Here is a 27,273-nt window from a genome sequence, read left to right as displayed (position 1 = left end):
GATGTGTGATTTACAGTAGATGTGGTGGTTTCCAACGACAGGCTATCATTCTTTTGGCGGCGGTAAGACCAGCCAACAACAGACGCTTATTGCTTACAGTTAGTTTTAAAGATGAAGTATCATTTAGTAAGAGCAGACACTGTGAGTGAGGGATGGCCCTTCCAATTACATTCGACATGATGCTGGAGACATTGTTCCAAAATATGTAAACCTCCGGACTTCATTTGTGTGATAAACCAATGAGTCAGTAGGAATTTCTAACCACCAAGATGATGTCAAAAAGTGGACCCACCTCTTGATACAGCCCCAGCTGGAGACATGGGCCCCACTGGCGGATCAGGCTACACTTCACTGGTAGCTAAATGCATTAGAGCTCGCGTCTGTCATATTTAGAGATTTTAACGTCGGTTAGAATTGAAAATAGCCAATGTAACTCACAGTAAGCTAAACAAGCAGCCTTAATCACTTTGTCATTTTCAGCTCCCTCTCTTTTATCAGCCTTAATGTTAACAGGGTACTGAAGAAATCAGGTGAAGTTGATTCCACCTGCAGTTACGCATAACATTGCAAGGCACCATCTCAGCGCTGTGTTGTTGTTTAGGCATGGAAAAATCAAAAGGTATCTCAAACCCACATTGTACGTGGTCACTGTTACCCTGCAACAAAATCATCTCTATGAACACATTACATTTCTTTAAAGAGCTTAAAAACAAAACGTAGAGGTTTACATTTGTTTACAGTGTGTGATTAAGCCTACGTCACGCAATCCTGACTCCTCAGGTTAATAAATGATATTTTATCAGGTGGGAGGAGTTGCCAGTTGGTCCTATTTAGAGGCCTGTTTTGCATCTCTACATCTCTCTTTGTGCTTCAGTGGGTCAGCTGTAAGATGATGTCTTGGGCTCTCGGACTGGGTAGGCTTTGGACGCATCTTTGCACATATTGATTCGGATTTCTGGCATTTTTTTTTCTAATTTTATCATGCTTGTGGTTACACTTTCAGTTATGCTGACTGTCAGCTCTCTCACTTGTGGTAAGTAGTCATGTTTAATTTCCCCTAAGGCTAATTACTTGGGTGTGCATTCACACAGAGATAAGGCAAAAAAAATCAATGATCACTTTCTGTGTTAGATCAGCTTTTCACTCATCCAAGCTGGGATGAAGTTTTAACTTAAAAGTATCTTCGTGTTTTATTGCTACATTTTATTGGTACAGCACCTGCTTAATCTGTGTTTGGTTGAGATCCGTGTCTTTGTGTGTTGCCTAAGTATCTTGTGGTCTCTGATAATAATTCTTGCGGTTTGAGATGACATGATACAACAGGCTGTGTGTGTATCCAGCATAAAGTGGATTTTCATTTCCCACAGTATGTATCAAGGTCGCGAATAGTGCATGGGCAGTTTTGTTATCCTATTTTTTCTTTGCTTCTGTTATGGCGTGCCATTAAGTGGGGAATGCGTCCAGGGACCAACCGCGTGGTCTTGACGCAGCATTTGGCAGCAATTGAAACCTGTGGTGATGGTGCAGCTTGTGGGCGGTTGTTAGACGGGTGGTAGTGTTTCTGATCAGACCATAATACATCCATGGATCAGATCAGGAGGACGGGCGTGGGTTTGACACAGTTTAGTATAAATTTTACTTTTGTTCTCACTCTGACAGATGTGACTTTAAATCGAGCATCCATAAAACATGACATTAAAAAGTACTTAAAAAGGGGGGGAAAAAAGAAAAGAATAAAAGAGAGATTTTTAAACATAAAAAGTAAACGCCAAAACTTTTTGGTTTTCCTATTTTATCTTATACACTGATTAGACAGTGAAGACCAGTGTTCATTACCCAACACTAAGAAGCTTTGAGTTCATAACCCAAAAATGTTGCCAGCCTGACAGATTTATAGTTCATGACTATACTGTCAGTGAGTTATGACAGCTTTTATGTTTGTTGGCAGAGGCTGCCTTAGAAGTGACTGCAGCCTCGAAAAGCAACTGCAATGGGTGAGTTTTCCCCCGTGTGTGTGTGTGTGTGTGTGTGTGTGTTTGTGTGTGTTTTCAATGCCTTAGGTGAGGGCATTTTACTGACATTAGTCATTTTTGACATTTTATTGGGCTGTCAGTGGTTGAAGGGATAGTTTTTTCTTTTAAAAATTTTTAAGTGGGTGGAGTTGCATGTGATACTTACACCAAAGTCACTTTATTTCCTGGGAGATGTCAGGATGTGCCTGGTTCGGAGAGGCAGACCAGGACCATGCTGACTGACAGACCAGGAGTACCACCACAGCTAAGCATTGTAGCCTACTGCCCTATAGGGGGCTTGGCATATTTAAATTATTATGACTGCTCAGACAGTGACGTCCATCAGGAAAACAAAGCCATTGTATGCTCCCTTCAAGTCTGGACTCCACTGAGTGAAAACAGCTGTGTAACATCACTGAACACATGAAATGTTGGTCTACCACTACCGCTTTTGGCATTAAAAAGAGTTAGTATTGATTCACAAAAGTTACACAATAACACAGAGTTATACCCACACAGGTTTTTTAAACACACTTAGACCTGATGGAAATAGGCTATAGCCTGCTTTCCCATTACCAGGAGAGCAGAGCTGTGTACATGGACAGACTGAAGAACAGGTAAACAATAGGCAGCAGCATAGACAGAGGTCTGTTAAAACTTTACAATAGTTACTTCTCTTTATATATCTCTTACTAATTCAGTCTGTTTTTCAAATTCAGTGTACACTGTCTTGGATCAGTGCTTTTGCACTGCTTAGAAGGAGACAGACAGTAATTAGTGGGAGCGTGTCATTGCATCTCATTGGTTAAGGCGCTGAAATTAACACGTTAAACCAGATGTTGTTTTCTCATCAATGCTGACAGGAGCTGTACTCTCAATAATGAGTACACTGAAACTGTTATACGTGTTTTTTTTAAGGTGGCTAAAATACATTTTGCCATTGCTCCCCATCCACAACAGTATATTGCTTGGCTTCCAGGTCAGCACTCCTGCTGCTTTTTTAAAACTAGCATGCCAACCGACATCTGCTGTAGGTGATACACTGACTATGGATAAGTACCCCATACAACCCCACTTAAAATAATCTGAACTATCCATTAAGACCATGGGTTGGGAGCTGGATAATGGCTCATGTCATTGAGGTTCCTCACAAGTATAGAAGTACACATGAGTGTAAATGATAAGTGGATCTGCACTTGCACAGCTCCTCTCTAGTCTTTTTGACCACTCAAAGCACTTTAAAGACCCAGACCAACCAAACGTACATCAGAGAACTGGCTACAACAAAAGCCCCTTGCTGCATCGTGACACATCGCCTGTATCTCAGCCAAAAAGTTTCACACGAACACACTGCAAAGACAACAGCCAATGCCCAACAAGCAGGTATGCTCTGCACCTGCACTAGAGGAAATCACCCTCTGTAACAGCATAGTTTGTAATCATCATTCAAAAAGAGCAACCGTAAGACCATCTTGATGCTAGTTAACCAGTTAGCACATAAATGATAGCAATCTAACACTGAAAAAACAAAGCATATTTGCACATCACACAAACCACCAGTAAACATTTCAACTAAGGAGCTCACTGAGTAAAGAAAAAAAATCTTACCTATTGAAGTAAGTTTCACTAGCAAGGACCACACCTCAATCGGAATTAATTTTAACAATTTATTGATGTGAATGTAGATTTGGTATAAACATTGATGTTGAATTATTGGAATGGATGGTTGAGTGCGGTGTGGGGAAGCTTCAGTGGTAATCCGCCGTGGCTCCCGGGCACGACGGACCCCCCAGGACCCTACGGAGAGAAGGAGGAAAAGGAAAGAGATCGAGAGAGGGGGGGAGGGGTGCAGAATAACGAGAACGAAAGGGGGAGATTGGGTTAGGAGGATATTGAAGCTGGAAGAGGCGCAGTTGAGATGCGGTAGAGGTGTGGTCCTGCTCCTGAAACTCTGCTATATAGCTTCACTTGTTTGGATCTTGTCCCTCTTGACTTTAGCACTTTGTTTACATTCCACTCTTCTCATGTGCAGAACTGAACCACCCAGTGATTTTATTCACAGACAGGCTCCACTGTCCCACTTTTCAACTGGCTGGAAAAAAAAACAACAAGGGCCGACTAGGGTCAGTGTTGCGGGACAAACCGGAGGTCTTTAACACTACTCATCTCATTAACCCATTTGCCTGCACAGCTGGCCGAAGCTAACTGTTAAGTTCCTGGATCACGCTCAAGGTATTAGCAGAGTAGCATCGGGAAAAAAAAAAAAAAAAACGGGGAAAAAGGCAAGCAGAGATGGGCGTATAAACAAAAGTTGTACAAAAAAGGTCTTCAAAAATGTAACAAAACAAAAAATGTAACAAAAACTACTTTCTTTCCAAAGAAAGCAACACTGAATTAATTAAATAACCAAATCAATAAATACACAAAAAGTTTACCACCTTCCTTTAAGAGAGGAGTGAAAGGTGAAAACTAGTTTCTTTGGTCTTTGGTCTGCGGACACACATCACCCACACTGCCGCACTGGCCTACTGCCATTTCCTTCTCCAGTCATTATAAACTGCATGATCCTGCTTAGCAGATTTAGCACAGGTGTGCTCAATCACTCTGCATGGTGAGGAGGAAGGAAGGGGGGAACCTGAAAAAAGCACAAATAAGAAACAGGCAAAGACAGATACATGGATAGATAGATAGATAGATAGATAGATGGATAGATGGATAGATTCTCTTGTTACAGCAGCAGGTTATCAAGGTATTGCACTGGAGGAGTAAAAACACAGTGAAACATTGGTATATCACAATAAAAGGGAAAATATATATATCAATGAAAAAAATAACCATAGCATATTCTGTTAGAATAAGAACATATGCTTATAGAATAACTATAGATTATATAATATCAAGAATATACTGTAACATACACAAAAATACAAAATGCTGAAAAAAAGAAATATACAATATACATAAATACCTATACACATAAACAAGTGTGCAATTGGTAGAAGTTAAGTTATGTATGCAGTGAGGTAGTGTCAGAGAATCTTATATACAAATTCACCATGTGCAAAGTTAGGATATAACAAAATCATGCAGCTGTCAGTTCTCTGTTACACAGAGGTGAGGTGTTGTACAGGGTTATTGCTTTCAGCAGGTAAGAATGAAAAAAAGGCACACCCACCTCTTCACCCCTAACACTAACATAGATGGTGTCACCTGCCACTCATTTTTTGAACATTCCATCAAACACTCATATTACGAGTTCAGTATTTTGCCTAAGGATACTTTGACATGCAGACTGCAGGGGATCAAATTGCAGGTCTTGCAATGAGCGCATGTCCCCCTCAAACCTCCTGATCCACAGTCGCCACCAAGCCATGTAGCGACAGGAGGATAGAGGGATGTATTATTCAGCTATGCTGAAGGCTGTTTTGAAGATCTGATGTTTAATCTGATAATCTGATGTTTTCCATATCAGACAAGACTGATTACATACTAGAAATCCAGCAGCAATCAGATCATCAGACATGTCTTGCCAGTGGTCAAAGGCCTACTTATTCCAAATGATTTCTGTGTCCTGCCAGAGGTCAGTGTCTCACCAAAAGTTGGGGTTATGCTAACCTAACAGCTTGGTTGACACTCACTGGTTTACAATAATGGTTGCTAGAAAGATCCATCCGAAGGATTCCAGTAGCTCATGGTCATTTATTGACAATAAATAACATTAAACCTTTAACCCATCTGTGGTTTTACTCAGTGTATTATTATTTTTGCTGAGCACAATAATGGTCCCAAGATGAGTCGGTAATGGATGATTAATAGCTGAGTGCTGACAGCTGCATTGTCATTTCTGTATTCACTCTGCTTTGTTTATAGTAATATGTTATGGTAACAGCAGCAACTCCTACCAGTTCGAGCAACCCCACAGAAATAAGTCTTTGTGTGCGCAGGCTGATTTTGATCCTGATCTCCCACCATCTGTTCTCATTGTACACAATATAGTCAACATTAAAAAGACCAGTAACTGTTCCATGCTGTTGAGAGCCAAAACCTCTTCTGCTGATAACTTAAAATGTGATCTTTTACCATAGGTTGCGTGTTTTGCCTGCATGCACAGCAGAGGTTGCATCATGTGGGTACCTGTGTGACTGTTTTTAAAGAGTCCATTAGAGGGCAGTGTTACAAAAGACAAGAGTGAATTGTGCATAGAATGCCAGGAAGCTGCGGTCATATGTATTGTTGTATATGTAAAATTGTATTTTCTACATATTCACTGTGATGTCTGTGCAGAAAAACCTGTGCAGGCAGAAAATATGACATCCGCAATGCCGTGTGCTGTGAGAATCAACTCTATCATGGGGCAGGGCTGTCATGCTGTGGAAGGACGGCTTACAACCCTGAAACAGCCACCTGTTGTAAAACAAGTGATGGATCCACCCAAACAGGTAATGGCCACATATTTGTGCCAAACCAGCAATATATTAGAAAGTTGGTTTTGTTATTTCACAAAAAGGAGAGGCGCTGTTGTGTGCAATAGCAGAATATAATCATTTAAAGACATAGTAACATGGCAAACATAAAAAGGCTTCCAATCACAGCTATACTCTGTGTTGCAGCATTTATAAGTTTTTGCAGACTTGTTTCTAGAAAAAGGGAAATGACGTGTGAATTTGATAATTGCACCATTACTTGGCAACTGTAAACACAGCATTGTAGGCAGTAAAAGATCATCTCCTCCACCTGACAAGGTGTTCCCTCGGGCTGTATTAACTGCGATGACTTGATAAAAATTTGTTTGATTGTAGTTTGTTTGTATGTTGACTCAATCTCTGTTTTTACAAAAGTTACAGAGGGTGCAAGTGAAAAGGTGTCCGATTGCTGTGCACTGAAAGCCTACAACAAACTCAATGAAATATGCTGTCAGTCAACCGTCATAGCCAAACCTGGGCCAAAGGCCAAATGCTGTGGCAAAGGTGAGTAGACGTGCACACAATTAATAGATGTAAAACATTTTATCCACATACTGTATGCACATATGCACATGTATACTCTAAACTGTCCATTGACGTGTTCAGTCAGTTTTAGTAACCAGACACCTATGGTGCGTGTGTTTGTTTACAGAGTATTAAACTCTGCATATGAACAATAACCCTGAGGCTAATTTATTCTTTGCAATGGTAGCGCTACGTATTAAATCACAAAATTAACAGCAGCAGCGACAGAATGAGTCGATGATCGTCTATTCTGCGCTAAGCCCTGCAGGTTTTGCTTTTTTTGTTTGTTCATTTTTTGAGCGCCAAAGGTTAAAAAATGTTTAACTTTTGGTAAAATATTGCACTTGTCATAGTCAATTTTTATCCAGTCGTCCAATCAAAGTGGAGTATTAATATATATTAAATACATTAATATATATTTTCTATCATCAACCTATGTAGACGAGCGGGTATCCCTACGTGCTTTAGGCTTCCTTGCATCCACACCAGAGGCCAAATTAACACCTCTACCTTGGGCGGTTTTTCTTACTTCTGCTAATATTCTGTATCACAGCAGACAGCTTTAACCAAAGTATATCAGCTTAAAAAACCCTTTGCCTCGAAATCGCTCTCAAGCACTCCCAGCAAACTCCAGGTGTTTTCGGAGGAGTGCCTAGCATTTAGGTTTTTTAGAAGTGCTTTCTACACAATAAGCACCTAAATAGGAATTTCTGCCTGTGCTGATTTGTTTTTCACTTATAATCACACATTCAGTGCATTATATTTTACCCTCATTTTTTAAAAAAGCTCCTGGAAAAAAAGAAATTGGAAAAAAATCAAAAAGTTAATTTTCTGATATATTGTCATCTGCTTTGAATTTGACCAATGTGAGGCTTCATACTATGGCCCCACTGTGTTTTCCAGCTAATACCTCCCAGTTAGAGCCATCTGCAGCATCTTTTTTAAAGAAAATATATAGGCCAACGTTAGAAAAACATTTTGTTTCAGTGCGTTTAAAGTGATGTAACCAGAATCACTGTAAGTGCTTTTGGCAGTTTTGTGGGGGGGGGGACTTCTGACTTTCTCCTTTCAAATAAGACCATGCATGTACAAGTACTAAAAATGGAACAAGAACAGCTTTAAGTTCATTTTGGGTAAACCTTGTAGGTGAGTTTAGGTGATGATTTTTACAGTATGTAGATGAGGTTCTTAAGAATCATCTTGATCTCCTCCACAGAGGCTATTGATGTGGATGAGCAGTTGTGCTGTGGACAGCGTCGGATGATCCTGAAGAAAAAATCAAGTGACCACCTGTGTTGTGGACATGACCAGTTTCACAAAAAGACTGAGTGCTGCTGTCCAACGAAGGGCGGTCTTCAAGTACAACCCCTACAGTCCAGCTGCTGCAGTGCGTTTGAACACTGACCCTTACCTGTCAAACGCAACTTCATATAAATCTTGGAGATCGGTTTAAAATTGTACTCTCAGGTTCATGTTAATTATTTAACACATTTTATTTAAATTGAAGAACCTATGTGTATGCAGAGACACCTCTATAAATTTGTCCAGCTATCATATTCAGAAAATTTTACTGGACACAAGCTTTGGTTTTGGTGTTTGTGCTGTTATTTTTTTTCTAACTTAATTAAAAAATGTCTTATTTTCCGTTTTTCGACTGAAAACGAAAGATTGTTTTAACCTTGTTTCTCTCTTGATCATTGATTTTCATCTGAGAAATGAGAACACAAATACACATCTTCCATTTTCAAATCTTAGAAATCCGATTGTTATCATAGCGTTAAAAACAAGGAAGTTCATGCTAATTAATGTGTGTGGTGCCTGTATGTTGACTGGGTCTTTGTCTTTACAGAGAAGTGTGGAGCGGAGCGCTACAACGAATTCACCCAACTTTGCTGTCAGTCAACCGTTGTAGAGAAACCTGCATGCCAAATGCTGCGGTGAAAGTAACTAGAGCTTAATCTAAACACATATCTTAGTTTAAAAAAAAAAACAACCTTGAATCATGTCAACTGTTATGTGTCAGGGGTGAAAGTCATTACAGTTTTAAGTATTGTGTTGATCTTTTCAACAGAGGCCATTAATAAACACACGCATTTGTGTTGTGGTCCGGGTAAACTGATCCTAAAGAGAGATTCCAGAGACCACGAATGTTGTGGGCATCGCCAGTACAATCAAAGGACTCAGTGCTGCTATCCAACAAAGGACGGTCTTAAGATATCACCCATCCATTCCTGCTGCTCAGGTGCGTGTGAACATTGTCCCTTAACTGTCTATTGCAGTTTCATGCAAATCTTTGAAAACTGTTTACGATTGTAACGTCAAGTTCATCGTTATTATTTAACATTTTGAGGGTCATATGCCCACTGCAATCCGCCCTCATGATATACTGTAAGATGACAGTAATTTTGAACGTCACTGGCACAGGATTGCAACCAGCCAAAAATTCTTTAGATTACAATTCCCTCAGCGTTCATTGTTCAAGATGTTTTCACAGGAAGCTAAATTATTCTCAGAGGTCTCTTCAGGTCCAAAACAAGAAAAGCAGTTCCTATTACAAGTTGGTGTTGCTGTTTGACTTCCTCTCCAAAACAGACACACCAGGTAAACTGGAAAAGTACTGAAAAAAGCAGTTAACATTAACTTTTACATTAAAAAATCTTTTTTTTTTTTTGCGTTTGCGTTTTCATGTGACCAACATGAAAACACAATTGGGCCTATCTAGAGTGAGTGTTTAGTTTGTTCATTCTGGACCACCTTAAAAACATGGCAGTGCAACATGGACAAGGACAAGCTCCTTATGTATATATGAACGGCTCATTTTGAGGTAAAGACAACAAAACAATTGTTTTTTCAGGTGAATATACACTAAAGAAAACTTACTCAATGTTATTATATGTCATATCTGCCACTATATCCCCCTAAATCTGACAGTTTCTAAGTATTTACATGGATGCTAACTAAGATGTGTGTGCTTACATGCCCCAAAGCATTTAATCACAATATAACTTCTATAAATTGTGCAAAGTGGTTCCATTTTATGTTAAGTATCTAATCTGCCAGAATTGTAAAAGAGTTTTGTTTTGTTTTTCCAATTTTATAGAGAAAATCAGAAAATCATGCAGAGTAGCATCGGGAAAAAAAAAAAACGGGGAAAAAGGCAAGCAGAGATGGGCGTATAAACAAAAGTTGTACAAAAAAGGTCTTCAAAAATGTAACAAAACAAAAAATGTAACAAAAACTACTTTCTTATCAAAGAAAGCAACACTGAATTAATTAAATAACCAAATCAATAAATACACAAAAAGTTTACCACCTTCCTTTAAGAGAGGAGTGAAAGGTGAAAACTAGTTTCTTTGGTCTTTGGTCTGCGGACACACATCACCCACACTGCCGCACTGGCCTACTGCCATTTCCTTCTCCAGTCATTATAAACTGCATGATCCTGCTTAGCAGATTTAGCACAGGTGTGCTCAATCACTCTGCATGGTGAGGAGGAAGGAAGGGGGGAACCTGAAAAAAGCACAAATAAGAAACAGGCAAAGACAGATACATGGATAGATAGATAGATAGATGGATAGATGGATAGATTCTCTTGTTACAGCAGCAGGTTATCAAGGTATTATCAAGGTATTGCACTGGAGGCGCTGTTGTGTGCAATAGCAGAATATAATCATTTAAAGACATAGTAACATGGCAAACATAAAAAGGCTTCCAATCACAGCTATACTCTGTGTTGCAGCATTTATAAGTTTTTGCAGACTTGTTTCTAGAAAAAGGGAAATGACGTGTGAATTTGATAATTGCACCATTACTTGGCAACTGTAAACACAGCATTGTAGGCAGTAAAAGATCATCTCCTCCACCTGACAAGGTGTTCCCTCGGGCTGTATTAACTGCGATGACTTGATAAAAATTTGTTTGATTGTAGTTTGTTTGTATGTTGACTCAATCTCTGTTTTTACAAAAGTTACAGAGGGTGCAAGTGAAAAGGTGTCCGATTGCTGTGCACTGAAAGCCTACAACAAACTCAATGAAATATGCTGTCAGTCAACCGTCATAGCCAAACCTGGGCCAAAGGCCAAATGCTGTGGCAAAGGTGAGTAGACGTGCACACAATTAATAGATGTAAAACATTTTATCCACATACTGTATGCACATATGCACATGTATACTCTAAACTGTCCATTGACGTGTTCAGTCAGTTTTAGTAACCAGACACCTATGGTGCGTGTGTTTGTTTACAGAGTATTAAACTCTGCATATGAACAATAACCCTGAGGCTAATTTATTCTTTGCAATGGTAGCGCTACGTATTAAATCACAAAATTAACAGCAGCAGCGACAGAATGAGTCGATGATCGTCTATTCTGCGCTAAGCCCTGCAGGTTTTGCTTTTTTGTTTGTTCATTTTTGAGCGCCAAAGGTTAAAAATGTTTAACTTTTGGTAAAATATTGCACTTGTCATAGTCAATTTTATCCAGTCGTCCAATCAAAGTGGAGTATTAATATATATTAAATACATTAATATATATTTTCTATCATCAACCTATGTAGACGAGCGGGTATCCCTACGTGCTTTAGGCTTCCTTGCATCCACACCAGAGGCCAAATTAACACCTCTACCTTGGGCGGTTTTTCTTACTTCTGCTAATATTCTGTATCACAGCAGACAGCTTTAACCAAAGTATATCAGCTTAAAAAACCCTTTGCCTCGAAATCGCTCTCAAGCACTCCCAGCAAACTCCAGGTGTTTTCGGAGGAGTGCCTAGCATTTAGGTTTTTAGAAGTGCTTTCTACACAATAAGCACCTAAATAGGAATTTCTGCCTGTGCTGATTTGTTTTTCACTTATAATCACACATTCAGTGCATTATATTTTACCCTCATTTTTTTAAAAAGCTCCTGGAAAAAAAGAAATTGGAAAAAAATCAAAAAGTTAATTTTCTGATATATTGTCATCTGCTTTGAATTTGACCAATGTGAGGCTTCATACTATGGCCCCACTGTGTTTTCCAGCTAATACCTCCCAGTTAGAGCCATCTGCAGCATCTTTTTTAAAGAAAATATATAGGCCAACGTTAGAAAAACATTTTGTTTCAGTGCGTTTAAAGTGATGTAACCAGAATCACTGTAAGTGCTTTTGGCAGTTTTGTGGGGGGGGGGGGCTTCTGACTTTCTCCTTTCAAATAACACAATCCATGTACAAATACTAAAATGGAACAAGAACAGCTTTAAGTTCATTTTGGGTAAACCTTGTAGGTGAGTTTAGGTGATGATTTTTACAGTATGTAGATGAGGTTCTTAAGAATCATCTTGATCTCCTCCACAGAGGCTATTGATGTGGATGAGCAGTTGTGCTGTGGACAGCGTCGGATGATCCTGAAGAAAAAATCAAGTGACCACCTGTGTTGTGGACATGACCAGTTTCACAAAAAGACTGAGTGCTGCTGTCCAACGAAGGGCGGTCTTCAAGTACAACCCCTACAGTCCAGCTGCTGCAGTGCGTTTGAACACTGACCCTTACCTGTCAAACGCAACTTCATATAAATCTTGGAGATCGGTTTAAAATTGTACTCTCAGGTTCATGTTAATTATTTAACACATTTTATTTAAATTGAAGAACCTATGTGTATGCAGAGACACCTCTATAAATTTGTCCAGCTATCATATTCAGAAAATTTTACTGGACACAAGCTTTGGTTTTGGTGTTTGTGCTGTTATTTTTTTTCTAACTTAATTAAAAAATGTCTTATTTTCCGTTTTTCGACTGAAAACGAAAGATTGTTTTAACCTTGTTTCTCTCTTGATCATTGATTTTCATCTGAGAAATGAGAACACAAATACACATCTTCCATTTTCAAATCTTAGAAATCCGATTGTTATCATAGCGTTAAAAACAAGGAAGTTCATGCTAATTAATGTGTGTGGTGCCTGTATGTTGACTGGGTCTTTGTCTTTACAGAGAAGTGTGGAGCGGAGCGCTACAACGAATTCACCCAACTTTGCTGTCAGTCAACCGTTGTAGAGAAACCTGCGCATGCCAAATGCTGCGGTGAAAGTAACTAGAGCTTAATCTAAACACATATCTTAGTTTAAAAAAAAAAACAACCTTGAATCATGTCAACTGTTATGTGTCAGGGGTGAAAGTCATTACAGTTTTAAGTATTGTGTTGATCTTTTCCACAGAGGCCATTAATAAACACACGCATTTGTGTTGTGGTCCGGGTAAACTGATCCTAAAGAGAGATTCCAGAGACCACGAATGTTGTGGGCATCGCCAGTACAATCAAAGGACTCAGTGCTGCTGTCCAACAAAGGACGGTCTTAAGATATCACCCATCCATTCCTGCTGCTCAGGTGCGTGTGAACATTGTCCCTTAACTGTCTATTGCAGTTTCATGCAAATCTTTGAAAACTGTTTACGATTGTAACGTCAAGTTCATCGTTATTATTTAACATTTTGAGGGTCATATGCCCACTGCAATCCGCCCTCATGATATACTGTAAGATGACAGTAATTTTGAACGTCACTGGCACAGGATTGCAACCAGCCAAAAATTCTTTAGATTACAATTCCCTCAGCGTTCATTGTTCAAGATGTTTTCACAGGAAGCTAAATTATTCTCAGAGGTCTCTTCAGGTCCAAAACAAGAAAAGCAGTTCCTATTACAAGTTGGTGTTGCTGTTTGACTTCCTCTCCAAAACAGACACACCAGGTAAACTGGAAAAGTACTGAAAAAAGCAGTTAACATTAACTTTTACATTAAAAAATCCTTTTTTTTTTTTGCGTTTGCGTTTTCATGTGACCAACATGAAAACACAATTGGGCCTATCTAGAGTGAGTGTTTAGTTTGTTCATTCTGGACCACCTTAAAAACATGGCAGTGCAACATGGACAAGGACAAGCTCCTTATGTATATATGAACGGCTCATTTTGAGGTAAAGACAACAAAACAATTGTTTTTTCAGGTGAATATACACTAAAGAAAACTTACTCAATGTTATTATATGTCATATCTGCCACTATATCCCCCTAAATCTGACAGTTTCTAAGTATTTACATGGATGCTAACTAAGATGTGTGTGCTTACATGCCCCAAAGCATTTAATCACAATATAACTTCTATAAATTGTGCAAAGTGGTTCCATTTTATGTTAAGTATCTAATCTGCCAGAATTGTAAAAGAGTTTTGTTTTGTTTTTCCAATTTTATAGAGAAAATCCAATTAATTAAAAAATTGAAGTATAAAAGGAGAAGTTAAAGTAATTTAGCAGAAAGTAGTTTGTAACCCTGGCGATTTTATATAGCTACAAATATCAGATGTCCCCTAAACACCTCACGTGCATGGAGTGGACATAAATGTCTCTTATGCAGGCTACTGCTACTGTCCAGGAACTCCACATTGGAGCCTGTCACATTACACAAGGCTATGGTAGCTCTAGCAGAAAGCTTTTAATAGATTATCAAACACCACCCCTTTCAAACCGATTGAAAATCCCTTATGATTTGGCAGGCTCAAGCCAGTCTCTTCCAATTAGAGTGGTTACATGAGCCATTTTATTCTGATTGGGCTATTTTTCTGAGTATCATTGGGATAATAGGATTCATGTAAAGGCACATACTGTATAAACACGTTGATCATAACAGACCCTACTTGAATGTCAGGTCATTTGATTATTACAAGACACCTTCATTTTATATTCATCTGAGGAGAAATTTTGGCGGTTTATTCTAATGACATGGCTGGTTGGTCTCATATTGGTTTAGTAAAGTTCTGCAGTATTTATAATTAAATGTTCCCATAAATTGCAGCATGTTTTTTTCAAATTTTCGTTACCCCTTTCTGTGTCAAATCTCCAATCATGTTCTCACCATCTAAAACAACCCGTGAAAGTTTAAAATCCATGACACTGATGTAAAGTAATTGCTTCTTAGGGCAGAGTATCATGTTTCTTTGTGTTGATCAACTGTTTACTGTCTCTAGGAGCTACAAAGGAGTTTCAGCAGTATGCAGGATGAGTCATTGACACGTGTTGCTAAGTTTTACTCAGATGGGAGGATAAGATGCTCCCGTTGTTGACATTTCTGGCTCTAACGAGCTGTGTTATCTTTTTTTCAATACATATGTACTCAAAATACTTCTATGTGCTTTATCTCCACAGGTGTGCAACAACAGGTAAGAAACAAACTGCTATCTTCAGATTATGTAATTTAGCTCTGAGTTATCAGACAAAAACTAGTCAGCTGTGTCAAAGATGGCCAAAATTGCATGCACCATGAGAATGTCCTCATACATATAGACCTTTGCTGGGGTAGCAGCTCTGGTCACTGTTTGTTTCCTGTCAGCTACCAGGGAAACTATAAACAGTGGAGTGGTCATGACGTCACTCCAGTCCAACATTCGAATTTTGCCTTGGTGCCAGAATTTGGTGCCACTTCTATTGAAGTCAATGGCCGGGCACAGCAAATCCGACTACATCTCATCCCTCTATTTGAAAAATCCTTCAACAAAATTAAAAACACATTATATGATGTTGACTTACTTTTTTTTTTTTAAATAGAAATGTGCGTGTTCATTCACGTCGTTATTGGCCCCATCCAGTGGCTACATATAGCTCAAAGCACAGTTGAAGTCATTTGATTCTTTGGTGAAGTAGGCCTAAGGCTAAACCAAAACTTGGGGTTGGTTTACTTTTAATGGCAAAGTGCAGCCAGAGAATACCCACAGCCAATCAGTAAACACAGTCCTGTGACTTTGTAAAAGAGGTCAACAAGTCAAAGGATTGTGCTTCGTTCACTGGCACATGATGCATTTTTATCTTTTGAATATCTTGGTTTTACTGTTCATTCTAAAGCACCCGTTTTCATTTTAATTATCTATAGACAAGCCAAGCCAAACAGTGTGGTTAAGTAAAGTTCTTCAGGCACACTGCAAGGCAGCTTGCCGCAGGCCAATGTTTCCTGCTAATAAGTGTGTTTTTGGTGTAAGTGATGTTGTTGCAGTGCATTACCTTTTATTGCTTGATTAAGAACAGGAATTGAGCAGTGAAGTAGTGTGTTGCTGTTTGAGAAATTTGCATTTTTGTGTTTTATTTTTTGTGTCTTTTAGAAACCTACACCCCAACCCATCTGGTAAGTCAACCGAAGCTTTTAACTGTCGTACTGATTTGCTACACACTGACAATCATCAAATCATCCTTCACATTAACAGAAACAATCACTTGGTTAACTTCCATGCATTCTTTATGATGGCACAGATACAACCAATAGATGACACTATGGGGCTGAGTCAAAAATGTTACACGACAATAAACAATGCCATAGTGGAGTAGGTCATGATAATGTACATTTTAAAAGAGGCAGCGTTGTAGACTGCGATGGTCTGTGAGGCCACTAAATACATGCTAACATATGGACGTAGAATTCTTCTCACTACATTATTATGTTTTGCCATTTTTTATTATTTCTTTGTTGTTTCCTACAATTGTTTTTTGCTTGAACTATGCTACACTGGCCCTGAGATTTCCAGTGGAACTTCTCCATTTTGTCCATATCTGTAAGCTTTCAGAGAATGTGCACAAATATGGATTAAATTAATGCAGAATATGGTCAAAGTGCTCCACCCATGTCTGTATACATATCCAAGGAGCATAAATAAGCATAAACATATTGTTATTTGTACAAAACTATGGGCATAAGGCATTAACTTCTGCAAAGGATACTTTTTTATAATTACAAACTAACAGACAGACAGGCAAAACAAAAGGCAGAGTAGATTATTATGGTTCACTATGAAATATAATCCAAAAACCCAACAGTAATAAAAGAATAACACTACTGCTGGGTCAAAACACCTTGTCTTGGTTGTTTTTCTACTCATGGCCGATGGGTAAAGTTTAAGGTGCCCTGTTGGGCTTTCTTGTAAACCAACAAAAATGAACACATTGGGAGTTACTCACCAAAATGCATTGTGGTCCAACAAACATGTTGTAACATGACTGTAATTCCTTAGTCGTAAAATATTTGCAAAACAGACTGTTTAGGGTATTTCAAATCTGTATTGCTTACATCTATGTTTACTAGCCTGCGGCCCTCTTTTCTGCCTTTGCCGGCACGTTGCTGCATTTTTTGGCAAATTACTGCCACCTGTAACATTAAGGCATTGTGTATGCGTGTTGTGCTGCCAGCATGGATCTAGCGCTACAAGAGGACAGAATCTCCACAGAGAAACTTAAACTCTGTAATAGCATTTGTTTTAACATGGCTTTTGAGGGTTTACATTAGAGTTGCTGATTGCAAACGTTTGGTCATTTTGCTGTACAAAGAAATATTTGCTTTTAACACTATTTTTTTTTATGACTTAAGATAAGTGCAGTCACCAATGCTTTAGATTGTTTTTGTTTTTGTATTTATGTTTGCTTTTGTTTGTATATCTGCAGCAGAGAGCCAAACTCAAAACTCTGTGGGTCAACATGTTACAATCCAAATGATTCTCGCTGCTGTGAGAGAAACCAGGGAAACTCTCAGTGGTGCTGCGCTCCAGGTATGACAGTAGGTGTTTGTTTTGGGTGGTGTTATCTGATGGAAGATGATGTCATCATAACAACTAACATCTAACTCCACAAATTTCCCCTGAAAGGCACATGCCTTAATGAGATTCTGTTAGATGTTAGCTCATTATAATGGCACGCAAGGACACCTTCAGGGACAACTGAAGTGACAGACTTCACAAAATACTGTGAGAAATTGTTGTTGTCGTTAAGCTAAACTGTAGGTGTATGACGTCAATGGAAACCAGTATGACTTGCTGCTCTCACTTTGGATCTGTCAAAGGCTTCGCAACTAAAGCTTTAAGGTTTTAAAATCTCTCACATGTGATTATGAGAGTTTAAGATGATAAAGATCCAATCACATGTATAATAAAAGTGTTGGGGTGCCTCTGAGATGGAGAAAGTAAGACATGGGTTTGAGGTTTGGTTAGGTCGCAAAGACATTCATTTGTCTTTAAAACTGGAGTAGGCAGTTTAATTTTGGCATCACTGGGCAAAAATCCACAATAAATTTGAGCATATTGTATTTCAAGTGGTCTGTGAGAAAGCTAGACTTTTGAACCGTCTATTGGCTTTTCTTTCAGGCTTTAGAAAATCTACTCTGTTCGGAAACTTGTGCCAGTCACAGAACATTTCAGACAGAGGGTGGTTCTATCGGCTGTTTTACAAAGGCAGACGTGTGTGCATGTCCCTTTGGACCATTCAATGATTCACTGATGTAATGGTGAGAATGCACTGTAAACCTATCCAATAAAGACAGCTAGGCTAATCAAAAAGTCGGATGAACAGACACTGGCAATAAACCAAAGAAAGCACATGTTGATATCTACGGAGCCCCTTAAGGGACATGGGGGAGAAAAAAAATTGATGGGCGAAAAAAAAAAAATTTATTTTTTCGCCCATCAAAAAAAAAAAATATTTATTTTTTTTTCAGGGTTTTTTCAGGGTTTTTCTCTCACACTACACTGTCTGGTGGCTTTCGTTTCCCCATGAAGACGTCTAGAGATGTCTCTAAATCTTAACATATTGTCTAGTCCTAGATTTAGACAGTGTTTTTTGGCAGCAAAGAATGAGTTGACTTGGATATCAGTGAAGGTTTTCAGAGATGGCGAGAAATGTTGCTAATTGTTCAGCCTTCTACCAACAGGAGCCAAAGGCTCACAGCTACGGCTTTAAGTTCACATTGTAGCTAATGTTAGCAAGAGCCTTGAATCACGATGTGTCCTCTGCCTCACTCTCTGCTGCTACTGTCCACCTTATTGGAAGACTGAATGCTGGGGGCTGCGAGGGACTCAGATGGACTAAATAGGGCGCACTCTAAATAGTGAGCTGAAGGTCACCCCCGGATCAGCAAACTTTCTGTTGCTACCACTCCACAGATTAGACCCGATGTTGCGAATGACCACCAGCTCACTGTGACATAGCGCCCCCCAGCGGCGGGGAGTGAGGCAGAGGGACTGTGGGGTGGCGAGCTAACTAATTTTTGCCTGATTTGTGGCCCCGGTAAACAGAGAGAGGCAAACAAGACTTGGCAGGAAATGCTTAAAAATGATAGAATTTTGCAACATAATTTTAATTTTGTCATCATGATAATTATAAATATAATTTTCCTCTAGCTTTCTTCTTTTTCCCAAAGCATTTTTCCCTATTTTTAAAAAATAATAATGTAATAATAATGTAATGTAATAATAATGTTCTAAATCTACCAGTTTTAAAAATATTTCTTTCCAAGTAGCTCATTGCCTGTTTTTTAATTGCATCAATTTGCTTAGAGTTCAGTGTTTAAATACTTGTGAAAGACATCTGAGAGCAGCACAAGAGAAGTGATGCTGCTCCAAGTTTTAAAATAATCAGGGAGCACTGGCATAACTTTGTTTGGCAGGACTTCAGGCCTGAGGCTATGTGAGTAACTGCACATTCAAGGAGGAACAGCCAAGGCATCGGAAACATAAAAACAGCATTATGAACTTGGGTGTGTGAAGGGTTAAGGGTTTTTCTCTCACATTACACTGCCTGGTGCCTTTCTTTTCCCCATGATGACGTCTAGAGATGTCTCTAAATCTTAACATGTCTAGTCTTAGATTTAGACAGTGTTTTTTGGCAACAGAGAATGAGTTGACTTGGAACAAGGGGTGTCTAGTTGGAAGCAAGCCAGGAAAAAAAAACTGTACTGCAGATAATAGATAAAGGCAGCTTCTAATGAATAAACAATAAAAAAAATTGTCTCACATTAGAGTGTGTAACACAAACCACAACGGAGTGTTCAAACTTGTAAGAATACCATCACACTGGGTAATTTTCCCAGTAGCTCATAAAAGTTTTTTGTTCAGGACTGTAAATCACTTTCTGTCACCTTGTTCAGACAAATATCCTGGAAACACTGGCCAGTTGTTTTTTCTTCTTTTTTTTCTGTAGAATAAAACGTCAGAATCTTAATTATTTTATGTCTGACAGTTGGGTTGTAATACAGGAGCAGAGGAGAGGCACGAGAGATCACATGTGAGATCCCCAACTGGGACTTACCCATTCCCCTATCTGCTCGCTGCTGCCTCAGTTGTTTTTTTTTACTCTTTAAAAAGAAAGAAGAACAATGGGAAAACACACATATACAGTAGTTTCCCAGTCATTGGACACTGGTTCGAGGCCAGGCTCTTACATGTGTGTATCAAAGAGGGTATTGAGAAATACTTAAGACTGCAGGTACTGAACACCCAAACATGTATTTCCATACATTTCTCAATTTTCATTTCTATCTGTCATATTGTCATATTGCTGTTTCCTGTACCCCCCTCCCACCTCCCTCTCCTCTTTAGGTCAATGTGATGGTACTCCAAGTGTGTATAACCCCGACACACATATCTGCTGTGATGGCTGTGTATCTGAGTGGAACCCTTGGAAAGATCAAGTAATGTGCCGATGTGTCTGAACTGTTCAGCTGGGTGGTGTATATTTCTTTTAAAGGTCAACAGTAATTCTGTGGGGTTTTCTGTGGGAAACATAAACCACCCTCTTCAGTGCAGTCTGTGAGCTTGTAGAAAGTTGGTTCACGTCACACCCTCCATGGGAAAAAAAAAATCAGGGACAATAGCCCTTTTTGTAAGTGGCTGCCATATGTGTCTTCAGTTTTAATAGTAAAAAAAATGCTAGTTTAAGGAAAAGCAGCATGTTTCTTTTATGTAATTTATGTAAAGAATAATTAATTAGTTTTACGAGTGGCAGCAGGGCATTCCAGTTTTTACTTTAAAAAATAACAATCTTTTTTTTCTCCAGCTTTGCTGAGAGCTCCACCCATCTCCTTTTATATAGACGGCAAGCGTGTTTGACTGTTATGGATTATACGCACTACTAACGCTGGTGTTGCTTACGCTAACCACATGTGTAAAAGGATGATATTACTATTTTTTTTTTTGGGCCTGTTCTTTTGTCAGAAAGCATGCATATAGGATATGTTCCCATGTGTGCATTTGAATGACTGTACCTGCTTTGTCACAATTGCTGCACATTTACAACTGTATTTTCTGTGATTCTTCAAGTGCTACGGAGGGACAGCAAACGGCCCGGATCTGCGTGGACATCTCTGTTGTAATAACACCTTGCACACGGACGGAGAAGACAGAGAGGAATGTTCAGAGGTCGGTACTTCTTACAGCCCAGCTAAAGAGACTATGTGTTGGTCTAAGTTTCATGACCAACCTGGACAATACTGCTGTGGGAAAGAAACCTATCACTCTGATGCTGAGATCTGCTGCAATGGACACAGGTGATTATGTGTGCATGTGTGTTTGGCTTATCTATGAAAGTAGTCACGAAATTCAGTGAGATGAGAAAACATTGCTTTAATAATCAGCTTGGGATGTGTTTTGTGTGCCGTTTGCTCACAGTGTTTTCCACAGAGGGGGCTGTGTGATGAACAGTTAACTTTTATCTGTCTTGGGTGACTCTGGATACAGATATGCAGACGGGAATAATGTGGGAAAATTTTCTCTGGGTGGTTTTGTACTGTCTCTGTCTGAGGAAGCAGCTGCACTGACCCATTTGCCACCTTTGGTATTTTGGCATCCTTTAAAACACATCAAGCTACCGAGCCAAGGAATGTCTGTCTGACTGGGTGTGTTGCTGCTTTGATAAGTGCTCTTTCATTGCGTACTGTATGTTTGTCACGTACTTGTGCACGTGCATGTTGTGATGTTTTTTTTTTTTTGCTGTTATGCCTTTTTGTCTTTCAGGGGTTTATAAAAATAGGGCCCTGATATTTAAGAGTTACAGCATGTTTCAGTTTGGCATTTTAGTTAAAGCTACTGTTGGTAACTTTTCAATTCAGTGAAATTCAATTTAGTTTGATTTATAAAGCCCAGTATCAGAAATCACAAATGCTGTGTGTCCAAAAAAATTAACAGTCTAGAGAACAGTTGCATTTTCAGTCTGATGAAACAGAAAATCTTCTGTTTCAGTCAGACCTAAGTTTTTTTTTTTTTCGAGTGTTTTTTTTATAATTTATTTGAATTGAACTACTGTGATTGCAGCCATACTGGCACAGTACTGAAACTGTGCTGCTGACATGCTGTCTTTATCTCACAGCCTGAATATACAGTATACTGTTTTGACAATCAGTCATCCAGCCATGCATGGTAGACACATGCGCATAAAAAGGCCTTTTTTAAGGACTTTTCAGGCTCTGTTATTGACATGTGACTAATCCCTTTGACCACCAGCTCACTGTGACATAGCGTCCGCAGCGGCGGGGAGTGAGGAAGAGGGACTGTGAGGTGGCGAGCTTTCAGGGTTTTTCTCTCACACTACACTGTCTGGTGCCTTTCTTTTCCCCATGATGACGTCTAGAGATGTCTCTAAACCTTAAAATATGTCTAGTCCTAGATTTAGACAGTGTTTTTTGGCAACAGAGAATGAGTCGACTTGGAACAAGTGGTGTCTAGTTGGAAGCAAGCGAGGAAAAAAAAATTGTACTGCAGATAATAGATAAAGGCAGCTTCTAATAAATAAGCAATAAAAAAAATTGCACCAATTTGCTTAGAGTTCAGCACAAGAGAAGTGATGCTGCTCCAAGTTTTAAAAAAATCAGGGAGCACTGGCATAACTTTGTTTGGCAGGACTTCAGGCCTGAGGCTACGTGGGTAACTGCACATATAGGGAAGAACAGCCAAGGCATCGGAAACATAAAAACAGCATTATGAACTTGGGTGTGTGAAGGGTTAAGGGTTTTTCTCTCACACTACACTGTCTGGTGCCTTTCTTTTCCCCATGATGACGTCTAGAGATGTCTCTAAACCTTAACATATTGTCTAGTCCTAGATTTAGACAGTGTTTTTTGGCAACAGAGAATGTGTCAACTTGGAACAAGTGGTGTCTATTTGGAAGCAAGCCAGGAAAAAAACTGTACTGCAGCTAATAAATAAAGGCAGCTTCTAATGAATGAACAATAAAAACACAAAGCACAAGGGAGTGTTCAAACTGATAAAAACTGATTTCAGCTATACTGGCACAGTACTGAAACTGTGCTGCTGACATGCTTTCTTTATCTCACAGCCTGAATATACAGTATACTGTTTTGACAATCAGTCATCCAGCCATGCATGGTGGACACATGCGCATAAAAAGGCCTTTTTTAAGGACTTTTCAGGCTCTGTTATTGACATGTGACTAATCCCTTTGACAAAGAATGTAAACCTAATAATAGCGATTTAATGCAGAGGCACTGGCTTAGGTCCCCCGTGAGGCTGAGCCCTTGGGCTCCTGGGCTTCGGCCATTTCATACAACACCCATTTATGCATCATTCATAATGCCTGAAGGAAGCATATTCTGATTCACTCTCTTTTTCTTTAAAATGATCAGTATTTATAACATCATCATTATAACTTAGTTATCTCACTCAACTGACTTGATACTAACAACAAGCTCTGTTTTTCAACCCAGTCATCAAAAAACAGAAAACACTCACTGCTGTGGGGTAGCAGCTTACAACATTAAAGACCCACTGAAGAAATGCTGCGCAGGGACATTGTATAACCTCACGATTGGACATGAGGCGCAGTGCTGTGGAACCATTTTGAAGACCTCAAACCAGGTAGGTTATGTGGACAGTAGTACTATTACTATTGCCACTACTACCACTACTACTACTACAACTGGTATTAATAATAATAAGGAGAAGACGAAGAGGAAGACAAAGAATATATTTATTATATGCTCATTTGGAAATAATTTCATTGCCTTAAATGGCCTAGAAAGAGGAAAATAATTCAAGGAAATTCTTGAGTTTTGGGGAAACAGAGGCTGTAGCAATGGCACATTGACTGCCTGTCACTCAAATGGCCCCACCTTATGCATGACATTTAATTCAGTGTAAACGGGTTAGTTATAATAAGATTGACCCCCCCTACAGTTATAGTGAGTGTTGAAATTAGCTCAAGAGACCAAAACTGTTTTTTGTTTTGCACCAGGCTGTAAACATGCTTATTTCTGCTGTAAAGCTGGACATTTTATCATGGTGTCTAGGGGGATTTACTGTTTCGGAGCCAGCCTCAAATGGCCATTCAATGAACGTCAGTTTTTGGCACTTAAACACTGGCTTAATTTTCGTACCTCAGAGGTTGCTGTGTGGTGCAAAATTATTTTTTTATCTATTTTTGTACATCCCTTCAACAGCGAAAGTACACTTCTTTCAGTCTTATTTTCACTGACCATTAATTTGACCATTAATATCGTTCAACCAGAGTGTTTGCTGTTCGAGTGAGGACAAAGTGGTGCTCTACTCAACCAAGACGGGTTTCGGATGCTGCGGTCATCTGTATTATAACTCCTCTCTGTGGTCATGCTGTGCAGGGAAGCTGAGTCCAGTACGCAGACCAAGCGAGACAATCATTGGTTAGTCGTGTGATGCTCGGACCTTGCTTAACAAAACAGCATTTGATCTTATTACTTTATGAATATTCCAGTACCTATATCTTGGTAATAATATGTGTGTATACTGTTCTTTTTCAGAGACCAGACTTCTGTCAGTGAACAATCTAAAGGAAGAAGATCTTTGCAACACAAGTAAGATCTCAGTATGCAACTTTGATTTTTTAGCAACAAATACTATTCATAACTGCTGATTTGTAAATTTAATGCATTTATGTCCCTGTTTAGTACATATCGGGACTGTGGAACGTGTGTCTCTGTCTAGCATCATGTTCAAGGCTGCACTGAAAATCCATGGACGAAATGCCACTGTGACACCTCTGGCTTCACCTTACATCCTAAGACATGATCGCTGCAGCTCCCCCAAACTGACCCCTGGGAAGAGCTACTTCTTCAATGAAGTTAATGTCTTTGCTGATGTCAACCATGACTCTACTCACCAGTCACTCCACTTCATTTTTTCCAAGTGTTACCGTCATTAGGTCACCACTGTAGCTGTTACCAACACCAGTTAATTTGTTCCTATATACATGGTCAGTTTACTTGAAAAAAAAAATGTATCAGTCACTCATTAGTCATTGTGAAGTAATGACTAATGAGTGACTGATACATTACTATTGATAACTACCAATATTTGGCATCCTCTGTGATATGTGGAGGTATTCACTGACCAATACTGACTGTCCTTGTCCTGGGCAGATCCAGATTAATTTAAAAATATGAAATCTGTCAATTGTGAATGTATCAGCTGAGGCATAATAGCTAATACATGCCCGACAGTCTGTTCGCAGACAGACACCAAATAAGCCAACTCACCAAAATGCCAAGGTAGGGAAACATTATGAGGATTTTTAACTCCAATGCTTTTCTGAGTTTTAAAATGTAGTCACCACTGTTATGCAAACACTCCACCACGGACCCAAAATAACAACAAAAAGACACCTTTAAAACTATCAAACATAATTGATAGGATAGGATTTTTAAACATAGGATTTTTAAACATAAGATAAGCAAACAAGGCAATACAAATCCCAAGCAGAGAGGTAGCAAGATCAGCAGTACCAACACCAGAGGCATCTCCTCCCTGCTGCTGTCAATAAGCTTTTAAGTAGCTCCCTCACAGGCCAGGTGCACCTCGTCTAGACACACACACCTGGGCAAAGCTGCAGTACAGAAAAGGGACAACATCACAGAACACACAGACATAAGACTACTAAAGAAATGACTGTGGTTCTGCATGGTGACACTCATCTGTAGAGTGTGAGGATTTCTACTACGATTCAAGATTTAAGTTTTACGTAAAAGATGCTCTCTGCAGGAAAACTAGCTTACTTCAAGTGTGCATTACATCACTGCCTTAAAGAGAAATATAATGTGATTACCACCAATACTACATACGTCTTTGCCTGCTGGTAGCTGGTAGCTTGCAAGGATATTAATTTGTAGCTTGATTTTCACATAAGCTATACAGCTATCAGCTATGTGATTTGGTTTTTGTAAGAATCTACTGGTCTTTGTTATTTTTATTCTTAATTATTTTTATTCTTGAACTACACTATATAATAAATGGTAGTCGTTTGCACACGTTCTTCCTCATTCAGTTGGATGTTTACATTGAAATGGCAGGATTTATCATGTCATGATTTTTAAAGCTCGTCATTGAAAAGCATTTCTTCAAAATATCAGCTATAAAAATATGTAACAAGAGACCAAAGTCATAATTATCCAAAAATTCAGCTGTGGTGCATCAAATCTACATTTCTCAATAACTACTTATTTCTGCTCTCTGTTAGCTGCATTTAGACTGCAGTTTTTTTGTTGTACTGTGTATGCCTTGTATTGTATGTGAATGGCATTCATTTCAGATAGAAAGCCTATTTTCATTATACCAAAAATATCTTTATATCTATACATCTATACTAAATTAAAAATTGCATGTTTAAATATATTTGATGACATCTTGTATCCAATTTATATTACATGTTTATCTTTGTCATGTATCACAGTACCTACTGTCAGTGCTTTATATTTTATACAATTATCTAAATAAAAATACAGTTATAATGAAAGCTGTGATGTGTTGTTTTACTTATTTTTGGATTTCAGCTTGAGTCAAAGTTGCCATTAGTGGAGGCTTATGGTAAATGCTTTGGCATCCCCCAAATATGCGCTTTATTCTACACAGTAGCCCGTTGTTTTTGTGTGGGCCTTTGCAACAAAAATGTCAACAAAATGTATAGAAAATCTGCGAACAAAAATGCACAGAGCTGTTCTCGAACCCCAATCAGGCTTTTGTTTATATGTTAAGGCAGTAACATGTTTCAGGGGCAGTATTATCAGTTTGCTGCATGTATTAATTAATTTCAGTACTTTGCCACACTGCTATGATGTTGACAAGGAACATTTGCAACAAGTATTTTATCTCATGGCTCTTGACAGGACGGCATTTTGACAATAATTTAGTGATAACCCGATAACACCAAACTACAGATTTCTGTGTGTGCAGACGATACACTGTTCTTCATTCACAATGCTACTGGCTTCCCCATTTTTCAGAGCATCAGATATTTAAGACTTTAAATATATCCTTTCATTTGTAAACACAGAAATAATAATAACATGCTTAAAACAGTGATGGCATGTAATTTACAGAAAAATTGAAAGACAATTTTTGATGATGAATGGAGAATTCAAAAACAGAGAAAATTATTGATGAATTAAAGTAATAGTGGTCTGTGTTAAACAACAGCACAACCAGGGTGTGAATTATACAATAACAATCGGGGGTCAAGTTTTTTTCCAGG

At 38.8% G+C, this 27,273-nt stretch overlaps 1 protein-coding gene across 1 annotated transcript; it reads left to right on the top strand.

The window, feature by feature from the left end:
* The first annotated feature begins 877 nt into the window (after positions 1-877).
* LOC121943818 (uncharacterized) lies at positions 878-26,538 on the top strand. The gene is made up of 21 exons (XM_088078318.1): positions 878-914; positions 1,004-1,033; positions 1,949-1,994; positions 6,297-6,451; positions 6,851-6,979; positions 8,217-8,387; positions 8,850-8,937; positions 9,495-9,601; positions 10,968-11,096; positions 12,329-12,499; positions 12,962-13,057; positions 13,186-13,356; positions 15,163-15,176; positions 16,110-16,132; positions 17,440-17,543; positions 20,364-20,455; positions 21,084-21,310; positions 23,483-23,633; positions 24,283-24,433; positions 24,551-24,604; positions 24,698-26,538. The coding sequence occupies exons 1-21, from the start codon at positions 890-892 to the stop codon at positions 24,949-24,951; spliced, it is 2,388 nt and encodes a 795-aa protein (XP_087934444.1). The 5' UTR covers positions 878-889; the 3' UTR covers positions 24,952-26,538.
* Positions 26,539-27,273: the final 735 nt, after the last annotated feature.

Source organism: Plectropomus leopardus, chromosome 6, assembly GCF_026936395.1.
Source record: "Plectropomus leopardus strain MGB_pleo_1.0 chromosome 6, ASM2693639v1, whole genome shotgun sequence".
Lineage (NCBI taxonomy): Eukaryota > Metazoa > Chordata > Actinopteri > Perciformes > Serranidae > Plectropomus > Plectropomus leopardus.
This window is presented reverse-complemented; position numbering and strand designations above follow the sequence as displayed.

What these genes read in the sequence shown, in the direction of transcription:
- LOC121943818 (XM_088078318.1), top strand. Translation starts at nt 890, where the DNA reads ATGATGTCTTGGGCTCTCGGACTGG. An exon ending in GTCTTGGGCTCTCGGACTGG is followed by an intron (nt 915 to 1,003) that starts GTAGGCTTTGGA and finishes TTACACTTTCAG; the next exon opens with TTATGCTGACTGTCAGCTCT. An exon ending in TGATGGATCCACCCAAACAG is followed by an intron (nt 6,452 to 6,850) that starts GTAATGGCCACA and finishes TTTTTACAAAAG; the next exon opens with TTACAGAGGGTGCAAGTGAA.